General features: G+C 37.1%; 1 protein-coding gene across 2 annotated transcripts in view; it reads left to right on the top strand.

The window, feature by feature from the left end:
* The window catches only part of slc37a3 (solute carrier family 37 member 3), a 163,061-nt gene extending 147,978 nt beyond the window's left edge, over window positions 1-15,083 (top strand). The window contains exon 15 of one of the 2 annotated variants that reach the window (XM_052121023.1): window positions 13,199-15,083. In XM_052121023.1, the coding sequence (XP_051976983.1) occupies window positions 13,199-13,282 (84 nt within the window). In that variant the 3' untranslated portion in view covers window positions 13,283-15,083. The remainder of the gene's footprint in view (window positions 1-13,198) is intronic. The other variant, XM_052121022.1, reaches the window with a different exon arrangement.
* Window positions 15,084-22,566: the final 7,483 nt, after the last annotated feature.

Here is a 22,566-nt window from a genome sequence, read left to right as displayed (position 1 = left end):
TATATATATATATATATATATATCAAATATCGTCAGTAGGCTGAAAAATATCATGATGTAATTTAAGACAAATCGCCCAGCCATAATGCTCACCTAAATTGAGTAATGATACGTATGGCTGGCAGAACAACAAGTAGGCTTATGACCCAAGCTCGCTGTATCTCATTCCCTTATTCAGGGAACCAGTGTTTTCTACCCTTTTCCTGAACATGAGTGTTCCAAGATTCATAATGGAAGACTTTTTTGTTTTCCTGAGCTCCAGTGTTTTCACTCACATTGGCATATGTTCTTAGTGGATGTTGTGTATTTCTCTGTCTGGAACAATTGTTTTGGTAATTTTACTGTATACTGTAATATACTGTAATAGTTTTGTTTGCTAATGTGTGCTGGGAGGGCAAAATCACTTCCTTTCTCACACGTTGGATGCCTCGCAGAATCAAGATGCCAGAGGTCCAGTCAATAGTGTCAGTGAGCTTTGTGACATAGGTCAGGATATCTTGAACATTTATGCAGCGCTGACGAAAATCTCGACCGACATGGAGGGCATCACAGAGATGTGTTGAGCGATCACATCTATGGAGACAAAACTTTCCACATTGATCACAAGAATGGACAATGTTGAAAAACGGGTCGAGTTTCTGGAGACGGCCTAAAGAGAGCTACAGGCTAACCTGCCTGCTTCCTAGGCTGATGGAAGCAGGTGAAACTGAAAAATCCCAGAAGGGAAAGGAAGGTCAGTATATGGTTACGTTTTTGGACTGACTTATTCTGAATTTGATAGACACAATGGACCGCCAGCTCGAAATGGAGCACACATACAGAGTTTTCTATTAGCTTTTTAGGGTGGGTGACAGACCCCGATCTATCCTGGCAAGATTCTTGCAGAGACTTTTTTTCTATGAGCAGTGAGGAATAAAGTCAAGTTATGCTGGGAGGACCACTACATCATGGTTTTTCCGGACTTTGCTAGATCGACTCGAGCTAAGTGGGATGGATTTAAAGAGTATAAAAAATTGCTAAAGACATACTTTCATGAATATTCAACGTGCAAGTAACGAAGCATGAAAATAGATTAAAATTCGTAATGGTTAATTCACTGGACTTACAGCATGGATAATACATTACACGTTATGAGAAACATGATTGTCAGGGTGTATTATCAGGTTAAACCTTGAATGAGAGTTCTAGGCACTTTGGAAGATTATATACAGGATAAGATTACAGTAAAGTAAATTTTCTGATTATGTCAGAGGTTATAGATTCAAATGCTCATGATATCTCATGATCCCTCTTAGTTCAATTTTAAGCATAGAAATAGTTTATTTTCAAGAAAAAGGTCTTCGTATTGGCTTATTTGTTAAGGACATAGGCTTATGAGTCTGTTTGAACTCTGTGTCTTCTATTGACCATCACTTCTGCAATTAAAGTGGTGGTGGTCTTCTTTGCTGAGATGGCAATGACATGTGATAACTATTACATGTGGGGTTATTTATAATTACCGGTGTGGACTGCAGCGCCTCTATTATTTTTCTAATAATTTTCCTGCCTTCAGTCACTACAGCACGCATGGACTGTTGGATATCCGAGCGATGGACACCCATTGGGACTGTTATGTGCAAGGTTAAAGCAAATTTTTTTATCTGTTCTGTAGGATATTAAGGATGTTATGGTTTCATCCATATTGGATAGTGGTCTATATAATTTAGCCTTGGGCACACAATGTTTCTTTACATGTCAACATATCACACTTCAATATAGGTAAACTGTTGCTATTCACATGGAATGTTAATGGGCTGGGGTAAGAGAAGTGATAGACTCTGTACTGACCCCAGCATTGCATGACCTGCATTTGGATATACAAGCGGCCAACGATTCTGTTAAAGAATTAAGAGCAGAAGTTGAAAAGCTAGCCCGCTAGCACGTGAAGATAGGAGGACAGTCACAAACTTAAAGCAGCTGGAACAATTTACCGATAAAATGACAGACATTGAAGACCGGAGCGGGAGAAATATCATATGACTGGTGGGGTTGCCAGAGGGGTGAAGGGCTCAGATGCAGTTGGCTTCCTCAGAGATAATCTTTCCAAGTGGATCCCTTTATTGAAAGGCTACGACATTGATATTGACTGAGCCCATAGCGTGTGTGTGATGGAAGAAAAAGTAACTCTGATCGGCCTTGTACTCTCATCTTCTGTGTACCAAGATGACATGACAGGTCAGCTATCCTGAAGGGTGCTTGGCAGGTGTATGCAGTGAAATGTACGCAGGACAATGTCACGCTACTATTTTTTCCTAACTTTAGCCCAACCACAACAGCCAAGAGAAAGACCTTCAATACAGTCTTGAAGATAACAACACTTGGTCTTGGTCAGGTGGCAATTAAACTATGGCACAGAGGTGAGCAGATGATGTTTGACCCTCCTCAAAAAGCGGAGGATTTTGTCAGCTCACTGTCACAGAAGACGACGTATTGTGCAGCTCTACAAAGCAATGGGAAGCTCAGCGAGGAGAACTTATGATGAGGGTTGTGTTGATCCTACTGTCCTGGAAAGGACAATAACAAGGTGGCCATGGACACGTGTACATTTTTTGTTGGAGTCTTGTCCTCCTTGTCCTGCATGTCTGTTGACGATTTTTGGGGCTAATGGAGAGTAGGTTTGATCAAGTTTTTTGCTCTGTGGGCCTTCAGTGGACCTGTCTTGCATTGTAGTGGACTGGTCACGCATCAAAACATTTTTGTGTTGTTCCTGCAGACCTACACTCTTGGTAATGTGTGGTCTCTTTGGTTTTTGTACATAGTTGTTTGTCGTTCCTTTCTCTTCTTTGGATCTATTCCCTCCAACAGACATCAATACTTTTATTTATCTTTTGCATGTTCTGAATATCTTATCACTGAATGTGAATGGCCTAAATTCTGCTATCAAACGTACCTGTATATTAGAATTTCTTAAATCGATTTCCTGTGCCCTGATTCAAGAGACACGTTTAAACAAGGCGACGTGGCACGTTTTCAAAACAAGTATTACAAATTGGCAGCCTTCTCTTGGGCTCTTAATTAAACTAAGGGGTTTCTTATCTTAGTCGATAGGAAGCTACATTTAACTATTGAACATACCGGGAATGATGATGAGGATAGATTTTCTTTATCCGCTGCAAAATACGTAATGACAGATTAGCACCGTCTCCATTTACTGCCCGAATGAGGCAGGCAGTGTATTTTTTACAAATATTTCCAATGCATTTCTGGAGCAGATCGATTGTCCTTTAGTAGTGGGTGGTGATTTTAATGCTGTTTTAAATCCTGCATTAGATAAATATCACCCTGATACAACAGCTAATCCATCCCAAGTTATTGAATAAATTTATCACTGAACTTAATATAATCGATCTTTGGAGAATTCAGAAGGACTTCACATTTTTTTTTTCAAATAGACATAAGACTTTCTATAGTATAGATGACCTATTTCTCCATATTTTATACATAACTCCATTATCCACTATATTAACAATTGTATTTTCTGATCTCTCTGCAGTGTTGTGTAATGTTCACCTTTCCAACATTAAGACCAAGGCCCCTAGATGGTGACTTTACATCAATACTAAATAATTAGATGTTCATTAATTTGCTAAAAGATCATTTAAAGGAATTTCTCGAAATTAATACATCTTGTGATGTGGACCCTCAAACATTGTGGGAAACAACTAAGTGTGCTATACGAGGATTCTGTATATCTTTCTCTTCTATTCTTGCCAAACCGAAAACCTGCCAGATTACACAATTAGAAAATATAATCCAATTATTACGAAATATTTCTGATCAACAGGCTACATGATTGTCCTTGTCCTGTCTGATCAAAGGCAGAGTTTATTTTACATAGGGCTAGGCAAAATATTAGCGCAACAAAATCATTGAATGATCAGGTCACTGCGAATCCTACATTGATTAACAACGTATTTAAAGGTTTTTACACCAATCTGTATAAAGCCGAAACCAATTTTGATGAATCAATTTGCAAGGAATATCTAGATAGATTAGAATTGCCTTGGATCCCACAGATGGATAAAGAATCTTTGGAGGCCCCTTTGACTTTGGATGAGCTCTATAAATCACTAAAAAGCCTTAAGAAGGGCAATTTTCCGGGCCTAGATGGCTTCCCTCTTGAATTATATTTAAAATTATGGGATTTGTTAGGGACACTCATGCTTGATTCGTTTAATTTTGCGATTGGACATGGTGTATTTTATAGAGATCAAAAAACATTATTGGTATCATTGCTTCTTAAAAAGAGGAAAGATCCGTTAGATTGCTCCAGCTACAGACCAATATCACTCATCCCATGCGTTTTAAAGGTTTACGCTTAAGTTCTTGCCTCTCGCATGGAGAAGTTAATTCATGACTTAATCAAGGAGTATCAAACCGGTTTTATTAGCTGGCGTCTGATACTATGCGCGACTCTTTCGTATACTTTGCAGACTCTCACCTGAGCCCTTGTTCGTTTTTTTCAATTGATGCAGAAAAAGCCTTTGACAGGCTAGAGTGGAACTATATGTGGGCGGTTCTGCAATGCTTTGGCTTCAGTGAACATTTCATTTCTATGATTAAGACACTTATAACACTCACCTCTGCAGCAGGGATGTCCACTAGCACAAGCCATAAGGAAATCTGAAGTAGCACCGATTAAGATTCATGACCATTATCATATTATTTCTCTGTATGCTGATGACATTATTTTATATTTAGACCACTTTGATATTTAAGTAACTGGTATAATTAAGGAATTTGATCGCTTTAGTAGTTTATTGGGGTACAAGATAAATTGGACCAAATCTGCTTTAATGCCAATTAACAATGTTAAGGTTAACGCTTCTATCACCTCATTTATTACTATTAAAGTTGTCTATCTTCGAGGCAGAATCTCCGCAGGCAAAATTAATTTGTTACCTTAGATTCATTTTTTTTTCTCTATGCTGCTGCTTTCTCCCCTTCCAGGTTATTTTAAGGTGATCATTTCCATACTTTCCTGTTTTATCTGGAATGGTAAACGACCTAGAATCAAACTTACCACATTGCAGCATCCAATACTTTCAGGAGGATTGGCTGTGCCCAATTTTGAATTATATTATTGGTCGTTCCAATTTAAGGCTCTTCATACTTGGTTTCATGGAGGGTAATTGAAGCTGACATGGTTTAACCACATAGACTCCAAGATATTTTACTTGCTGGCATAGGACATAAAACTGATAATAACAAATTTGGCCCGGTTGTGGCTAATTCTATTAGGATCTGGAAAAGGGTTGAACCTCTGATGGCAGGACCTTTCAAATTTTGTAACAACACACCCTTATGGAACAACTTTTTATGTGGAAATCGTCCATTTGTCTAACCCTCTTGGTCTTCATTGGGCATAAACACATGCAGTGACTTATATGATAACCAGGGACTCTGTTCGCTTCAGGAACTAAGAACTAAGTTTTGTTTACCAGCATCCTCATTTTTTGTCTTTTTTTTAGTTACGCTCTGCTCTCAATGCATATGGAGTTCCCTGGGCATCTCCCATTTCCTCTCATCCTGGATCGCACCATCCTCTGGTCGGCCATCTGTTTCTTTAATATATAGTAAACTTAACAAACGCATTGCAAAGCCTGTTTCTATTAAATCTATTTGGAATCGTGAATTATCTGATTTTAACTTTAAAAAAATTTAGCTCATCGTCTTATCCATTTCAAAGTCATCCATAGGGCATACAGTACATAACCCTTTACAAGAGGTTCAAAATAAAACTACAGCTGACTAAAACTGTCATATCTGTAACACTATATCATCACTACAAATTGATTACATCTCTAATCCAGGTTTAGGTCTTCTCAATGATGTTCATTACAAAAAATGATGTTGTTTGCTGGTTTTACAGCTGCAAAGACAATAATACAGAACTGGTTTACTCTGCACATGTGTGCAAAAACATAATGGATTCATAGCCTCCTTAAAATAGTGAATTGTGAATGTACAACAGCACAAATTAATAAGGCTAAACCTAGTACCATTGATGCATGGCAATGTTTTTCTTCCAACATTTTATAAAGGAATGACTATATAAAGTAACATTTTTAATAAAAAAATTATTCTCTTTTTTTCAGATTGTTAAATTATTAATATGTCTGTCACTCCCCCTTCCCTATTTGTTTGTTTGGATTGATGTTATCTTGTTATCTAAAAGACAATAACAAATTTTGTTGTATCTTAAGCATAAAAAAATTGATACAGTGGATATAAAAGTCTACACACCACTGTTAAAAGAGCAGGTTTTTGTGATGTAAAGAATTTAACTTTTTGTACCTTTAATATAAAAATTACAACCTATGCAATGCCACTGAAAACCAAAGTGACATATTTCAGAGAATAATTATAAAAAAAAACTTAGAATAACTTAACTGCATAAGTGTGCACACTCTTTTATAATTGGGTTTGTGGCTGTGTTCAGAATCAACCAATCATCAAGCTGATGTGAAATAGTACACACCTGTCTTCACCTGAAGTGACTCTGATTGACTCCAAATAAACCTCAGCTGTTCTTGTTGGATTTTTCAGACATCTTCTTGGTTGCATGTTACTACAAGTGTCATGGGCCACAAAGAGCATACAAAGCATCATCAGGATCTCATTGTCGAAAGGTATCGCTCAGGTGAGGGCATTATATACCATGGACACAGTGAATACAGTTGTCAGAAAGTGGAGAAAGTATGGCACAACAGTGACATTATGAAGAACAGGACATCCCTCCAAAATTTATGAGAGGACAAAGAGAAAACTGGTCAGGGAGGCTGTCAAGAGGCCTACAGCAACATTAAAGGATCTCTTTCTGGCAAATACCGGTTGCTCTCTACATAACTATATACCGCATTCTTCATCTGTCTGGGCTATGGGGCAGGGTGGCAAGACCAAGTCCTTTTTTTGAGAAAAAAAACCAAAACATCCAAGCCTTGCTAAACCTACATCCGGTCTCCCAAAACCATGTGGAAAAATGTGTTATGGTCTGATGAGACCAAGATTGAACTGCACATCAGCAAAAGAACACCTTACCCACGGTGAAGCATGGTGGTGGCAGCATCAAATTTTGGGCCTGCTTTTTTTCAGCTGGAACTGGGACTTTAGTGAAGGTGGAGGGAATCATGAATGGCTCCAAGTACCAGTCAATTTTGGAACAGAACCTTCTGGCGTCTGCTAGAAAGCTGAAAATGAAGAGATCTTTCACCTTTCAGCATGACAATGATCCAAAGCACACATCCAAATCAACAAAAGAATGGCCCAGCCAGAGCCCAGACCTGAATCATATAGAACATCTGTGGGGGGACCTGAAGAAGGCTGTACACTGGAGATGCCTTTGCAATTTGACCGATCTGGAAAATCTTTTGCAAGTCAGGATGTGCCAAGCTAACAGACTCTTATCCAAACAGACTGAGTGATGTTAAAAAAATCAAAGGGTACTTCAACTAAGTATTAGTTCAGGGATTGGTTCACGTATGCAGTTAGGTTATTCTAAGTTTTTTTTTCAGTGGCATTGCATAGGTTGTAATTTTTACATTTAAAGGTGTAAAAATTCTGACATGATTTATCTTTGTTTTCATTTTTACATCACAAAAACCTGCTGTTTTAACTGGGGTGTGTAGACTTTTTATATCCATTATATAGTATTCCTTCAAGAAACACCTTTCTTTACATGAAGCTGAAAAACTTGGCAGGGCATGGGGTGTGCATGTGTTTTGTAGTGCTGGTTCGAGTAAAAGCAGGGGAGTCATCACATTTATAAGTAAACATTTACAATTTAAATGTCTCAACCAGATTAAAATCAGTTAGGAAGAATCATTGTTTGGGCTGAAATACAGGAGCAAAATCTGATTTGGGCTCATATTATGCACCTAACGCAGATGATTTTTTATAGATCTTGATGGAAAGCTACAAGCCTGTGGGATCCTTCATGGTATGATCTTCAATAATTTTATGGATCTGGTCCTTGATCATAGTGATGGAAAGGTGTGTACGTAGACCCTGTAGAGCAACACTGACACTAAAGAGAATGTGTATCTTGGCCTTACAGACATTTGGAGACTTCTGAATCCATCTAGGAGGGACTACACCTTTTTTTCAACAGTTTATAAGATTTACTCTAGAACAGATTATTTTTTTTGTTTCAGGTCATGCTTTGGTGTGTTTAAAGATGTTGCCACTTCTACAGAACCCATCATTTCAATAAATGTTAAAGATAGAAGTTAATGCATATGTAGAAACCAATTGGTCCTCAGTGTCCTCTGTGGGCGTGGCATGGGAACAAAATACTGTCTTACTGCGTGTAAACAGACTCAAGTGACTCAAATGGCATAGCCGTCAGCTCCATGTCTGAATGCTCACTTGACTGCTGCAATCCTATTGCGTAATTGATAACAGCAGTGACCAATCGCATGCTTGACTACCACCAGTCTGACTGTGTTAGCTAATGAACTACATGTAATCTGGATTATACAGACCTTTTACATACATCAAATACTTGTAATTGGACTACATTTCTGACTACATTGTATGGTGTACATTGTATTTAATTATATGGTGGGCATACAGAAAACCTACTATAGTGGCACAAAAACCAGTATTGACATGCACCAGGAACCATTACACTTTTGTTGGAACCTGGATTTCTGGATGGATTTGTATTGGGATTTGCCTAAATTGCAAAAATTTTTTGCTTTGTATATTTTGTCTCAATTAATGACAGGCATTACCTGGTTTCAGCATATGATAGGCCGGCCTTAAAATATGCTGTGAAGTGCAGATTGATTATTACACTACTCCTACTTCTATCTGGAAATGTGCAGCCCAATCCTGGCCCCTGTTTGCAATGTGTTTCGACCCCTGCTGAATTTAAATCAATGCCTGGACTTAAATTTGTTCATCTAAATGTTCGCAGTTTACTACCCAAAATGGACATGGTTAGAATATGGATTGAATCTACAGATGCAGACATAGCGATAATTTCGGAAACATGGTTGAAGAAATCAATTACAAATGAAGATATGAAAGTACATGAGTATAATGTTTTTCGCAGTGACAGGCCGAAGAAAGGTGGTGGCGTAGCTATCTATGTTAAGTCAAGATTTGGTGCATCAGTTGTTTTGTCTGAGTCTCTCTGTAGGCAAATGGAGTTTTTGGCCTTAAATGTTGAAATATTTAAGTCCCTTTCAATAACTGTTGTGGGGTGTTATAGACCTGCATCGGCCTCCAGGGAGGCTTTATCATATTTAAAGCTTCTTTTGTCCAGTCTAAACTATAGGGAACTTTTATTGGCCGGGGATTTGAATTGGGACTGGCTAAATGTTGTTTCTGATGAATTTAAATCTTTCTGTGATTCTATCAGTCTTAGCCAGTTGGTAAATGTACCTACAAGGCCTAATCTCAAAAATCCTGACAAATCTACTTTAATTGACTTGATTTTAACAAATGTCCCTCATAAATTTTTATCTATGGGTGTCTTTTGTAATGATCTGAGTGATCATTGTGTTATTGCTACTTCGAGAGGCAGTAAAATACCCAAATGTAAATCGCAAATTATTAGAAAGAGAAATTTGAAAAATTTTAATAAACAAGCCTATCATCATGATTTATCTTTGATTAACTGGGGACAGCTTGGCCTGTTGCCTGATGTTGAACTTGCCTGGACACTTTTTAAGGAGAATTTTGAGAGTATTGTAAATAAACATGCTCCTTGGATAAAGCACAGAGTGAAGGGACGGGAAAACCCTTGGTTTTCTCCAGAGTTGTCAGACATTATCCATCAGCGAAATGTGGCATGGGCTAAAGCTAGAAATGGTGATTCTGCTACTGACTGGTCCATTTTCAGACAACTAAGAAACAAATGTACCTCTCTTATTAAAAAGGCTAAATCAGAATATTATTTATCAGTCACAAGTGAAAATCTCAATAATCCACAGAAATTTTGGAAAGTCATCAAGTCTCTATCTGTGAATAAAAGCAATGAAGCCCTCCCAAAATTTGTCTTAAAAAACTCTCTTCCAGTCTACGACAGAGTTGATGTTTTAAATTGCTTTAATGAGCATTTTGTATCAGTTGGTTCTCTGTCCGAGTCGACAGGAGTAGTCGCTGTCACTCCATGCACATACTCCCCAGTGTTTTCTGGAGAGCTTTTTAATTTTGTTTCTTTTACTGTGCAGCAGGTGCATGGAGCTCTTAAAGCGTTAGATCACAGAAAACCTCCTGGACCAGATTTAATAGAGCCTTATTTTTTTGAATAAGGCGGCTGATTTTGTTGCTGAGCCCCTTACAATTCTTTTTAATTTGTCAGTTCAAAATAATGAAATACCATCAGTTTGGAAGTCAGCTTTTGTTACTCCCTTGTTTAAAGGAGGTGATCCAGCAGTTTTAACTAACTATCGGCCTATATCTAATTTGTGTTTTGTCAGAAATTTTAGAATCCCTTGTTTCAGACCAATCAAAAGAGTTTATATACTCAAATGAACTTCTCTCTAAACTGCAATCAGGCTTCAGGAAAAAGCACTGTACCATCACTGCTGTTACAAAAGTAATTAATGACATACTTGTCGCCCTTGATAGAAAGCAGTTCTGTGCATCACTTTTTCTTGATCTGTCGAAAGCTTTTGACACAGTGGACCATGCGGTTTTAAAGCATAGGCTTCTTTGTTTGGGATTGTCTGATTGTGCAGTTTCCTGGTTCATGAATTATCTGAGTGACAGGACTCAGTGTGGTAAATGTGATGGTCTATGTTCTGCATTGGTGAAGGTCCACAAGGAGGTGCCACAAGGCTCAATATTGGGTCCTCTCCTGTTTATTATGTATATAAATGAATTGGGCCAAAATGTGTCGGATGCTAATATGCATTTCTATGCTGATGACACGATTATTTATTGTTTTGGATCGTCCCCAGCTAAAGCAGTTGAGTCTTTGCAGAAAGCTTTTGATGTGGTTCAACACACGCTTATGCAGCTTAAACTGGTTCTCAATGCTGATAAGACCAAGCTGATGCTGTTTAGTAATACTAAGAAGGTTTCTAAAGTTCCTCCTGTGTTCACTTTGACTGGAAGTGTCATAGAGGTGGTTCATTTTTATAAGTACCTTGGCATTTGGCTTGATGATGCTCTCGCTTTTAAACCTCATATAGACAACCTTGTGAAGAAACTCAAACTTAAACTGTCTTTTTTCTTTCGAAATAAATTTTGTTTTTCTTTTAAAGCAAAAAAGCAGCTAGTCACTGCAACATTTTTATCTGTCTTAGATTATGGTGACCTGGTGTATAGGACCGCTTCAGCACAATGTCTGCATAAGATTGACACTGTTTATCATGTGTCTCTGAGATTATTACAAATTGTAAAAATTTGACCCATCATTGTGAATTATATTCCAGAGTGGGATGGCCATCGTTGTCCAACAGGAGATCAGGGCATTGGCATATTTTTATCTATAAGGCCATGCTTGGTCTGTTGCCATCCTACATCAGTAGTTTAATCACATGGGGAAGTGTTGGTTCTTATTCATTGCGATCAAATGATCACTTGCTGCTCTTTGTTCCATTTGCCCAAACAGAACTGGGGAAAAGGGCTTTTGTCTACTCCGCTCCTTCTGCATGGAACTTTTTGCAAAACGACTTGAAATTATCTGAACTCATTTCCTTAAATGCTTTTAAGTCCAGATTGAGAGAACCTGAAATGACCTGTTTAAATTGTAAATGTTTTTAATTATTTGTGTTGTATAACCTTTATAAATGTAATTGATTGTGTTTTTGCTGCCTCTTGGCCAGGACTCCCTTGAAAAAGAGGTTTTTAACCTCAATGGGACTTTCCTGGTTAAATAAAGGTTAAATAAAAAAATAAAATAAAAATTGTTTGGATACATTTAGAAATGTACTCGTAGGCCAATTAATGTCTCACCATGTGAGATGTGGTGCTTTGGAGGAGGGGGGCTTTAGTGAGAGTATCTGTCTGGGGGGAAGTTTGACCTTATGAACACAGCGTTTGACTTTATGGTGGTCAATCATTTTTTTTTTCTCCCATTTTCTCCCCAATTTGGAATGCCCAATTTCCAATGCGCTCTAAATCCTCATGGTGGCATAGTGACTTGCTTCAATCCGGGTGGTGAAAGACGAATCTTAGTTACCTCCGCATCCGAGACATCAATCCACGCATCTTATCATGTGGATTGTTGAGTGCATTATCACGGAGACGTAGCGCATGTGGAGGCCCATGCTATTCTCCGCGGCATCCACGCACAACTCACCACACCCCACACAGAGAGCTAGAACCACATTATAGTGACCACGAGGAGGTTACCCCATGTGACTCTACCCTCCCTTGCAATCGGGCCAATTTGGTTGCTTAGGAGACCTGGCTGGAGTCACTCAGCATGCCCTGGATTCAAACTCATGACACCAGGGGTGGTATTCAGCGCCAATACTCGCTTGAGCTACCCAGGCCCCATGGTGATCAATTCTACATGATCCAATTTTTTTATTATCTCTGTCTTGTTGCTGTATTTTAGTGTTGTGCACTGGAAGTTCATGTCACCAAGACAAAGTCCTTGTATGTGTAAGCATACCTGGAAATAAAGCTGATTCTGATTCAAGAATCATACACACTACAAGTCCATTGACACACTGACATATAAAAATCCAGTTCTAAGTCCACCAAGTGACAATCTGTTTAGGCAAAATCACGTCTAAGGATTCGTTCTGGGGCGTTGAGTGATCATACAAAAATGCATTTTAGGTTCGCAATGGTCAGCTCCGCAGGGATCATCTCAGTTTCCACAGAGCTTGAAGTTATCATTGAATGGACATTTTGGTAAAATCCTTCTAGAAGGGCCCTTCATAAAGGGATTCAGTTCCTTACTTTTGATTAGTTTTTGAGTAGCATCCACTTCCAACAGTGCCCTCATAAATGCTGTTTGGATTTTTCTTTGTTTTTACACTTCTAAGTGAAACTAGGCTTAATTATATCTGTAGGCAAAGTTGTATCTGCATATAAAGCAGGTATCAGAGAACCTTTTTAATACTGAAAACATTACACACTTCACCTTCAGATATGGTGTCATGTTGCATGGTTCACATGGTGAATAAAGTTGTCATCAGTGTTTTAAAGCTCATTTGAGGTTTAAAAACAATCTGTCTCTTCTTTACAGACTGGAGGCAGTGTGATCTTCATCATCCCTCTCATCATCAGAGACATGCGTTCCTTGTGCCAAGCTCGAACACATCAGCTCTGATATGCTCGTGTCTTTTGTTGCCTGTTTGGAATCTGAATTGGAAAAAAAAACAACTGACCTTGTTGCTCCCAAAATCCTAGCATGAGGAATGTTCAGTTTTCATAAAAACATCTTTTTTTATATATATATCAGATGATCAGGTACATTTAGTTTGGCTATTCACTTTTTTTTCTTTTTAAAGACATATTTCCACCTCCTTGAATCAACCTTTTATGAACAGTCACAGTCCCTGAATGGGCATGGATCACAAATAATTCTTATTCTGGACTTTGCTCTGTTTTTAAGGTTATTTATTTTAAACAGTTTTGTTTTTTTAATTGTATTGATAGAGGGCTGGACCCTCATTCAGAGAGCTTTGAAATCATTATGATTGTAACCTGATTGAACAGTCTGTTTTGCTTAAACTCAGGCCTACATGATGAGTCTTTAAATGTATCTTCTAAGGGGCAATAATTTAAGTGTTTGGGGTATGTACTGAATATTAGATTTAGACTAAAAATTACACTGTTGCAATCCACTGTCACTAACATTAAGCATTTTATGACAGGTTTAAGAGTCCATTTCAGCAACTGGATGTTTTGAATAGTGTTTCAAAGGGAACCTGTACAAATATGTCTTGGGGTTTCATGTCCCCTGTGTCATCCCCATGAATTGCACCAATGACTACAGCAGAGACATAATTTCTGTAAAATCTTTATGACAAAGTCTGCGGTTGTGGTAATGAGACCATGGTATCGTGAGTGAGTGAGTGAGTGAGTGAGTGAGTGAGTGAGTGAGTGAGTGAGTGAGTGAGTGAGTGAGTGAGTGTGTGTGTGTGTGTGTGTGTGTGTGTGTGTGTATAGAGACAGATATAAGCGTGTATAAAGTTATACATTGATATCTGTCATTTTTTTTTATAGCCAATGTCCCAACCGCCACTGACACTGTTTTGGAAAATTGGTAAATGATGTTAGCCAGCTAGCAGAGCTCATCATAGGCTTACCCATTTTATATAAAGTACCAGTCTCAGCGGGCTATTATTTTAGTTTTTTGGCGAGGTAATTTTGAGAAACCACACATATTTGTTACCCAATATACTAATAAAAATGTAAAAATGCTGCGCTCAAAGTCACCAGAATTGAATGCTTTGATGCCATTTAAAAATAAAAAAATCTCACAGAATGATGCTGATCCCCTCTACTAAATAACATAACCATATACTGTACTTTATTAGGTTAACTAGTTTTGTATTAAATAATGTGTTTGTAGCCGCCTCTGCATATAACTTAACATCATCCAAACACTACATGTTGGGCTCCCCCTGCCTTTCAGACCAGGGTTGCACCCCTGGCTGTAGGAGTGTCTTCCTCAGGTCTTCGATGTAAATTATAAACTGGAATCAGGAAGGTGTGACCTTCTGTGTCACTGGATTCCATTAAATTCCAAATTCAAATTTAATAGTATTGTCTCCATTTGGTGCAATTATCATTCTGGATATTTATGGGAAGTTGACAAAATGCTCACTGGGATTCTGAAGTCAAATAAACCCACCTAGCAAACACAAAACGTTTGTACATCGTTTCACAATGTTGCATTTTGGTTGCAGTTACATAGTGTTGCAGAACAACATTTTAAAAACATCCTAGAAACAACACCTGAATAAGTTTTTAAAATGTTGTTAAAATACTCATCTGGTATGTAAGTAGCCACAAACCGTAAATGTAATGTGTTTTTAATATGAAAATAAAACAAAATGTCTGACTAAAATTGCAGTTTGTTCTTGTGTTAAAATAACGTTATTTTACATATAAGACGTTTAAAATATGTCATGAAAATACCAAAGTAAAACCAGGTCAAATCACAAAATTTGTGGGAAGTGAGTTGTCTGTTTTATTTTACTTAAAGGTGCAATAAGTAAGATTGACCAACAAGCATTTTAGCTGGGTACTGCAGTCCAAATTCAAAATATTGGAGAGTTGTCTGCCCCGCCCCAGACTCGAAGCTCATGCGGGTTGCCAGAATGTTGACATGCAAATGAGCTAACTCAGCATCCGTTTTAAAGGATTTAAATGTCCAGATGCTCTGTTTAAGAGTCTATGTTGCCATTTTGGACTTATTTTTTGATGAACATGGAATCTCTGTCAACTGCTGGTCACTATTGGAGTCAATATGTGATTTGTTACTTGGTTGCTAGGGTAACCCCATCTGGTTGCTAGGCAGTTACCCTGGTGAAACTTTACATGGCTCCTTGCCATCCTGAGTGAAATAAGTCAACCTGGAAGTCTCTACGATTTTCTGGTGCAGAAATATGTGATTTGTTACTAGGTTGCTAGGGTAAGCCCATGTGGTTTCTATGCAGTTACCAAGGTAATACAATACATGGCTACTTTCCATCCTGAGTGAAATAAGTCAACCCAGAAGTCTCTACTATTTTCTGGTGCAGAAATATGTGATTTGTTACTCGGTTGCTAGGGTAACCCCATCTGGTTGCTAGGCAGTTACCATAGTGATACTAATGAAGTCTCCTTGCCATCCTGATTGAAATAACTCTACCCAGAATTCTCTATGATTTTCTGGTGTAGAGATATGTGATTTGTTACCCGGTTGCCAGGGTAAACCCATCTGGTTGCTAGGCAGTTACCATAGTGATACTTATCAAGTCTCCTTGCCATCTTGATTGAAATAAATCAACCCAGAAGTCTCTATGATTTTCTGTTGCAGAGATATAGTTATTGCTAAACGGTTGCTAGGGTACTCTGTTTAGTTGCTAGGGAGTGGCTTGGCAGCTGCCAATCATGAATCTAGAAAGGCTGCTTGTCAGTGTGAATGATATAAACCAACCCCCATGTCTGTAAGATGTTCTAATGCAGAGATATAGGTCTTGCTAAACGGTTGCTAGGGTACTCTGTTTAGTTGCTAGGGAGTGGCTTGGCAGCTGCCAATCATGAAACTACAAAGGCTGCTTGTCAGTGTGAATGATATAAACCAACCCCCATGTCTGTAAGATGTTCTGATGCAGAGATATAGTTATTGCTAAACGGTTGCTAGGGTACTCTGTTTAGTTGCTAGGGAGTGGCTTGGCAGCTGCCAATCATGAAACTCCAAAGGCTGCTTGTCAGTATGAATGATATAAACCAACTCACATGCCTCTGTGACATTCAGAATGGAAGATATCCCTCTATGGATTTTGGTTGCTAAGGTGCTCGACAATGGTTTCTAGGGAGGGGCTAGGAAGTGTTGAGGTGATTCATGATTGGCTGTTTGCTGTCCCGAGTCAAACGAGACCACACTTGTGTTTCTATGACACTTCTATCCGGAGATATCCCTTTGATGTCTTTCATTAGAAATCTATGGGACTTGTTGCTAAGGTGCTCTAAATGGTTGCTAGGGTGTGGCTTGATAGCTTCACAATGATCCTGAGAGACTGATTGGTCGTCTGAGTAAAATGAGCCCGCCCCCTTGTCTCTATGACACTGTGATCCAGAGCTATGTTCAATACAAAATCCCTATGCAATGTGTAGGACGGCTCATTTCATGGGCCGTCCTACACCATTGTAAGTTAATGGGGCAACTTTGGGCAGCTCCTGCCCCCCAGAGGTGCAACTTTTACCCCATATTGAGGTATGCTCTTACAGAGCCTGCCAGCCTCTTCAAATGTGGCAAATCACACGTTTCTGCGAAATCCTTGCTCGGAGCCGTGACTCGTGAAATTTGTCGCAATGTTAAGTCTATGGGATTTTTCGGCCCCTTTTTGCCCCTGGTGCAAACATCGTACACCCGATCGCTTAGAAAAGATAGAGCTCACCTCTCCTCAATGAGCCGCACGATTTGACACCTCACTCAGTGGTCTGTGACAAAAGCTGCGGGAGAGGTGCACCAAACTTTGTGTGGAAAAATAATAAGAATTATAAGAATTATAATAATAAGTATGCAAGAGAACAATAGTGATGCTTTGCCTTTGGCAAATATAAGCATAGCGCGACGTCATCACCAATAATGAAATGTCTAATATTTAAAAATCTGAAGCGGAACAAACAAAACATTTACTGGCACAAACCAGCACAAACGATTGAGACTATATCTGTATGTAGTTAACAGAATTTAAAAATTAATACGGAATTTAACAGGTAGCCAATGTAATGATGATAAAATGGGGCTAATATGATCATATTTCTTGGTTCTCGTCAGCACTCTGGCTGCTGCATTTTGAACCAATTGAATTTTATTTATTGATCTTGCTGGACATCCTCCCAGTAATGCATTACAATAATCTAGTCTTCAGGTCATGAATTAGTTTTTCGGCATCAGCAACAGAGAGCATGTGCCTTAATTTAGCAATATTTCTTAGGTGGAAGAATGCTGTTCTACAAACACTGGTAATTTGATTTTCAAAGTACAGATCGGTATCAAATATAACACCTAAGTTACAGTACATCCATTTAGAGTCAAATTATATTTTAGCGGCTTATTTTTAGAGTTTTTTGGTCCAATAATTAGAACCTCTGTTTTGTCAGAATTGAGTAGAAGGAAATTTCTGGCCATCCAATCTTTTATTTCATTGATACACTCTGCTAATTTTGAGAATTGTGAAATCTCATCAGGTTTTGAAGAAATATAAAGTTGTGTATCGTCAGCATAACAGTGGAAACTTATTCCACGATTCCTGATAATATCTCCCAGGGGAAGCATATACATGGAGAAAAGCAGAAGCCCTAAAACTGATCCCTGTGGCACTCCATATTTTACTTATATATGACATCCTTTAAATCACTCAGAAATATACCAAAACATTACATTCCAAAGCATTTTGGTGAACAATTAATTATTTACAGATAGAGTTGAGTACACATCAGTGAGGGTTACTGAATAACCCATAGTGTGGATATTTAATTTACAATTTTATTTTTTCATTAATTTACAGATTATACATTCACATTTTTTTTTTAAATTGAAGTTCTTTAGCATTATATTCTATATAATATAATAAAAATAATTATTTACTCCCCCTGTTTGTTATCTTCTGACTTACAACTCAAGTGAATAAGTAGGCCTGCTAGTGCTGTCAAGGTCTAAAATCAAAAGAAAACAAACATAGTACAGGTATCATTGTAGGCTATATGACTTCATTCCACGTTTTCTTCTCATTATTAACTGAACATTTTGGAATCTTTACTAGACATAGTATGAAATAGTCATTCTTTTGAATCTACTCTTTTTAATGAATCTGTTTACAGTTCAGCTCTGAGTGTGTTTCCCAAAGCATCTTAACTTAGCTCTTTAAAATCATTATAGATCTACGGGTGCTCTGGAGAGGAGTAATGGTAGATTGCCAATAGTACCGTAAACTGACGGACTCATGCAGGACACCAGCTGGAGTAGTATGGAATGTATTATATGATATTTTTTCCCTCTCTTGCTGACTAATTTTCATTTTTAATTCATCCTCCCACCTATATATAACTCTATTCAGAGTGTCCTGTATATCTCTCTCAAGTGCAATCTTTAAAATCCCAAAATAAATTATTGGATTAGTTGTATTAGGCTTATCAATTATATAATTTATTAATGGTTGCATTTCCTTTTTTATTTATTTTACTTTAACTTCTGTTAATAAATATCTTCTTACGTGGTAAATAATAATAATAAAATGCTATGTTTGAACAGATATACATCCCTTTATCAGTGAACTGTATTATCTAACCAAATTCAAAAAGTACAATTAATAAAAATATTATTGATGAATTTAAATGTGTTTCTTTGTTTGGGTAGCAAAAGGGGTATACTAATAGGTTTCCCCATTTGAAAAATGTCTATCTTCCTCCATTTCACTTTAGATTCTTCATCCAAATCAATATAGGTTGAATTTGGCCAACTTTATGATAATTTATTACATTTGGGAATTCTATTCCTCCAAGCCTTTTTAAGACTAATTCTAGGTTTCCTAATATCACATATATATTTACAAAGTAGTTTATTGCATTGTCTAAAAACACTTTCTGATATACTAACTGGTCAATTTTGAAAAAGCAAAATAAACTTAGGGAGAATATTCATCTTTATAGTCTCTATTCATTTTGTAATCAATAGTAGCCTATATATATTTCTTATAGTTTTGAATGATAAATACATTTTTCAATTCAAATAAATAAATATAAAAGCTTTTATATTTTAAATAAGTTTAAGCTTTTAAAATGAATAAGACTGTGTTATTTAATGGCTTTAATAGCTTCATCATTTTACAGATATCCATTGAACTGTGTAAATCGTGTGTTTTTAAGTGTTCATGATTTCATGCTGAACTCTTGAGCAGTGTAAATGCATTTTATTTATTGTTTTATTATTTAAATTATTTAAATTCTTAATTTGCTCTGCAAACGTCACTCATTCACGTGCATGATCGCGTAATCTAATATTAAATATTAAATATTAAAGTCAGGATCGAAGCCTGAGTTGACAGAGAAAGTTGATGAGCTGCATCATGGTACCAATTAAGCCTGACTGGATTGGTTTGAATTTGTCAACCTGAAACCCCGAGTTCATTCAGCGACCTTCATGGAACAGGCCTCTGGGGTGTGAAAAAGAGCCATTGTTTTTAAGGTATCTATGGCAGGTCGGATGATTCAAAACATCTGACGTACCATGGGTAATGTAGTTGTTTACTATGTATTCCACTATCAAACTCGCAGCTAAAGCAGACGGGTAGATTCAGCAGAAGCATATATGTATGTATACCATCGATGAACAACCTCGTAGCTCACGGTAGGTCAGTCTGTAAAGTTAAGTTATTATTGAAAATCAATTTGTCTATGAGATAAATAAATCGAATTTTCACTTCAGGAACCAGACTGGTGCGCTCTATTGCGCTGTTCCTAGAATAGAAAGTAATGCAATACCGCCACCTTGTGGGCAACTGGCAAAATGACACCAAGCATACGAGTGAAACTGTAAAACATTGTATTGTTTGCAAAAATGCCCAAATTAAAAGTACTGAATGTTGTTAAATGTTTAGTGTTAAATTGTCACCATAGACATAAAGGGACATGACATAAGTGTTAAAATGTTGTTTGTAGTAAAAAAACAGAAACATTGTTTAATAAAACATGGGGTTACAAATTAAAATAAAAACTCTTAAAACAAATGAAACATTGTTGACAAATTAGTAGAGTGTGTAATTCACTGCTAGATTGTATAAAAAATAGAAACATTTAGAAATGAGAAAATTAGGATAAAAAATAGATATCACATTAATACATATTGCTAACTGTAATAACTCTAGTTCTTGTGAAATCATACTGAATGAATGAAGTGTGTTGCTGAACGGACTTTGATATTGTACAAACTTAGTTAATGTGTTACCTACACCTAAAATCTGTCAAATATTTCATGTACATTTTCATATTTTATTTCAGCTCACTCAAATATTTATTACTTACATTTTTTTAACAGGTGGTATTGGGGCTAAAATTTTAATATGACATAAGATCATGACAGGGGTAAAAACAGAAAGTCAAGAAAATTCAATCAAGGCTTATGTTTAAAGATGAAAACATTTATTGTTGTTCTTGGTCTTTTTATACGCGTAATTAAAGTCCCATTTACACCCCTGTTTCTTTTTTTGTGTGCTTTTTTCCAATTTCAGATGCCAATTATGTTGGACATTTATACCCTGATGAGACAGTGAAACGTTAGACTTGAAGAGAACTGTTTTGTATGTTGCCTTTGAAAAACTTCAGGGGGCTGATTGAAACAGAAACATGCTAGAATCTGCCAGAAACATTTGACAGACCTTATATTTTGGGAGTTTGTAAAGCAGCAGCCTTATCTGTTTTGATACAAGCGGACCCTTATATTGTTTTACTCATTTGTAAGTTGCTTTGGATAAAATGTATGTAAATCTAAACAAAGTTGTGTGCATTCAACCAAATGACTGTCAATTTAAGTATCTTTTTATTCTAATAATATATTGTGATATTTATTTTCTATCTTTGATCACATTTATATTTTGCAATTATGCTTTTATTTGTGTTATATTTGGTAGTTTTTTTTTTTAAGCATCTCTTTTCTTATTCTAGTTATACATTATAGAGTTTTTAAATGTAAACATCTCTTTTCTCATTCTATTTATGCATTATACTGACAATATAACAATCTAATCTTGCCATGCAGTAGATAAACTAGAGTGTGATGTTTTTTTAAACATATAACATATAGGTTATGACAGGAACAATAGTTACGTGCTTTAAAAAAAATGGCAGATCAGATGTCACGTTCATTAAGACGAGTGAGTAAAGGGAATTAAGTAGGGTAGACGCTGACACGCTTCACTGACACACGTGGTTTACATGACGTCCGTATCACGTCTACGTCTTAAATTTTATGGAGTAAATAGTAGAACCTTTAAAAAAAGACGTTGATTGACACATTCACTGAGACAAGTGCGTGATGTAAAGTCATATTTTAGAGCCTAAAGGAATGCCATAATATTCGTCTTTAGGTACATGAATGTCTGTACACGTTACGCCTAAAGACGTTTTTTATCCTTCCAGCCTTCTATACAGTGAGGACATCTTACATTTGTTTGTTAGAACAGTGGTACTGGACAACTACTCTTCATTTTCTCCCAAATGGCCCTTTGTATTTGCAAATCGCTTTGTTTGTTTGAGAGTGGAGTTTTCCTTTGCAAAGCGGTTAGGGCGTTCTTTTTCTTTGTTTACTTTTAGAAGAAATCTGGCTTTACATTTATGGCTCCATCCTTCACAGATGCTTTCCGAACGTTTGAATCAAATCCGTTTTGTGCATCACAGATGCATTCCAAACATTCCAAACTAAACATTTTGGTTAATTACAGAACATGCCTTTGATGCCCAACAATGCTTTCTAGTGAGGTTGATCACTGTTTTGAGACACGGCCAAAAAACCCATTTGCATCCCCATGCAATTCAAATCGCTTTATATTCCCATTCATTTCAATAAAACAAGTGTAAATTGCAAAACAGTAGTCAATGTTTTAAGAACACATTACCTCTGATCTTTTAGTGGAAGACAGAAGCAGCTTTCCACTGCAATGACCTGCAGTTCACAATGTACACAATGTTCTCACCCCAAAACCACAGATTCAGTTATGTACTGAAAATCTAATGTTTTAACTTAAAAATCACAACACAATCTAATATACATTTCTTGTATTAAGAGCTTTTTACCAAATTAGTGTTTCCAAAACAACCAACAGGAAATATGCATTCATTTAAAACATAACCCCCAATCTTTTAAAGTGACCTTTAAACATAAATTGAAATACCAAAAAG

The sequence above is a fragment of the Xyrauchen texanus genome, chromosome 47, assembly GCF_025860055.1.
Source record: "Xyrauchen texanus isolate HMW12.3.18 chromosome 47, RBS_HiC_50CHRs, whole genome shotgun sequence".
Lineage (NCBI taxonomy): Eukaryota > Metazoa > Chordata > Actinopteri > Cypriniformes > Catostomidae > Xyrauchen > Xyrauchen texanus.
Note: the sequence above shows the minus strand (reverse complement) of the source record. Positions and strands in the feature narration are given on the sequence as shown.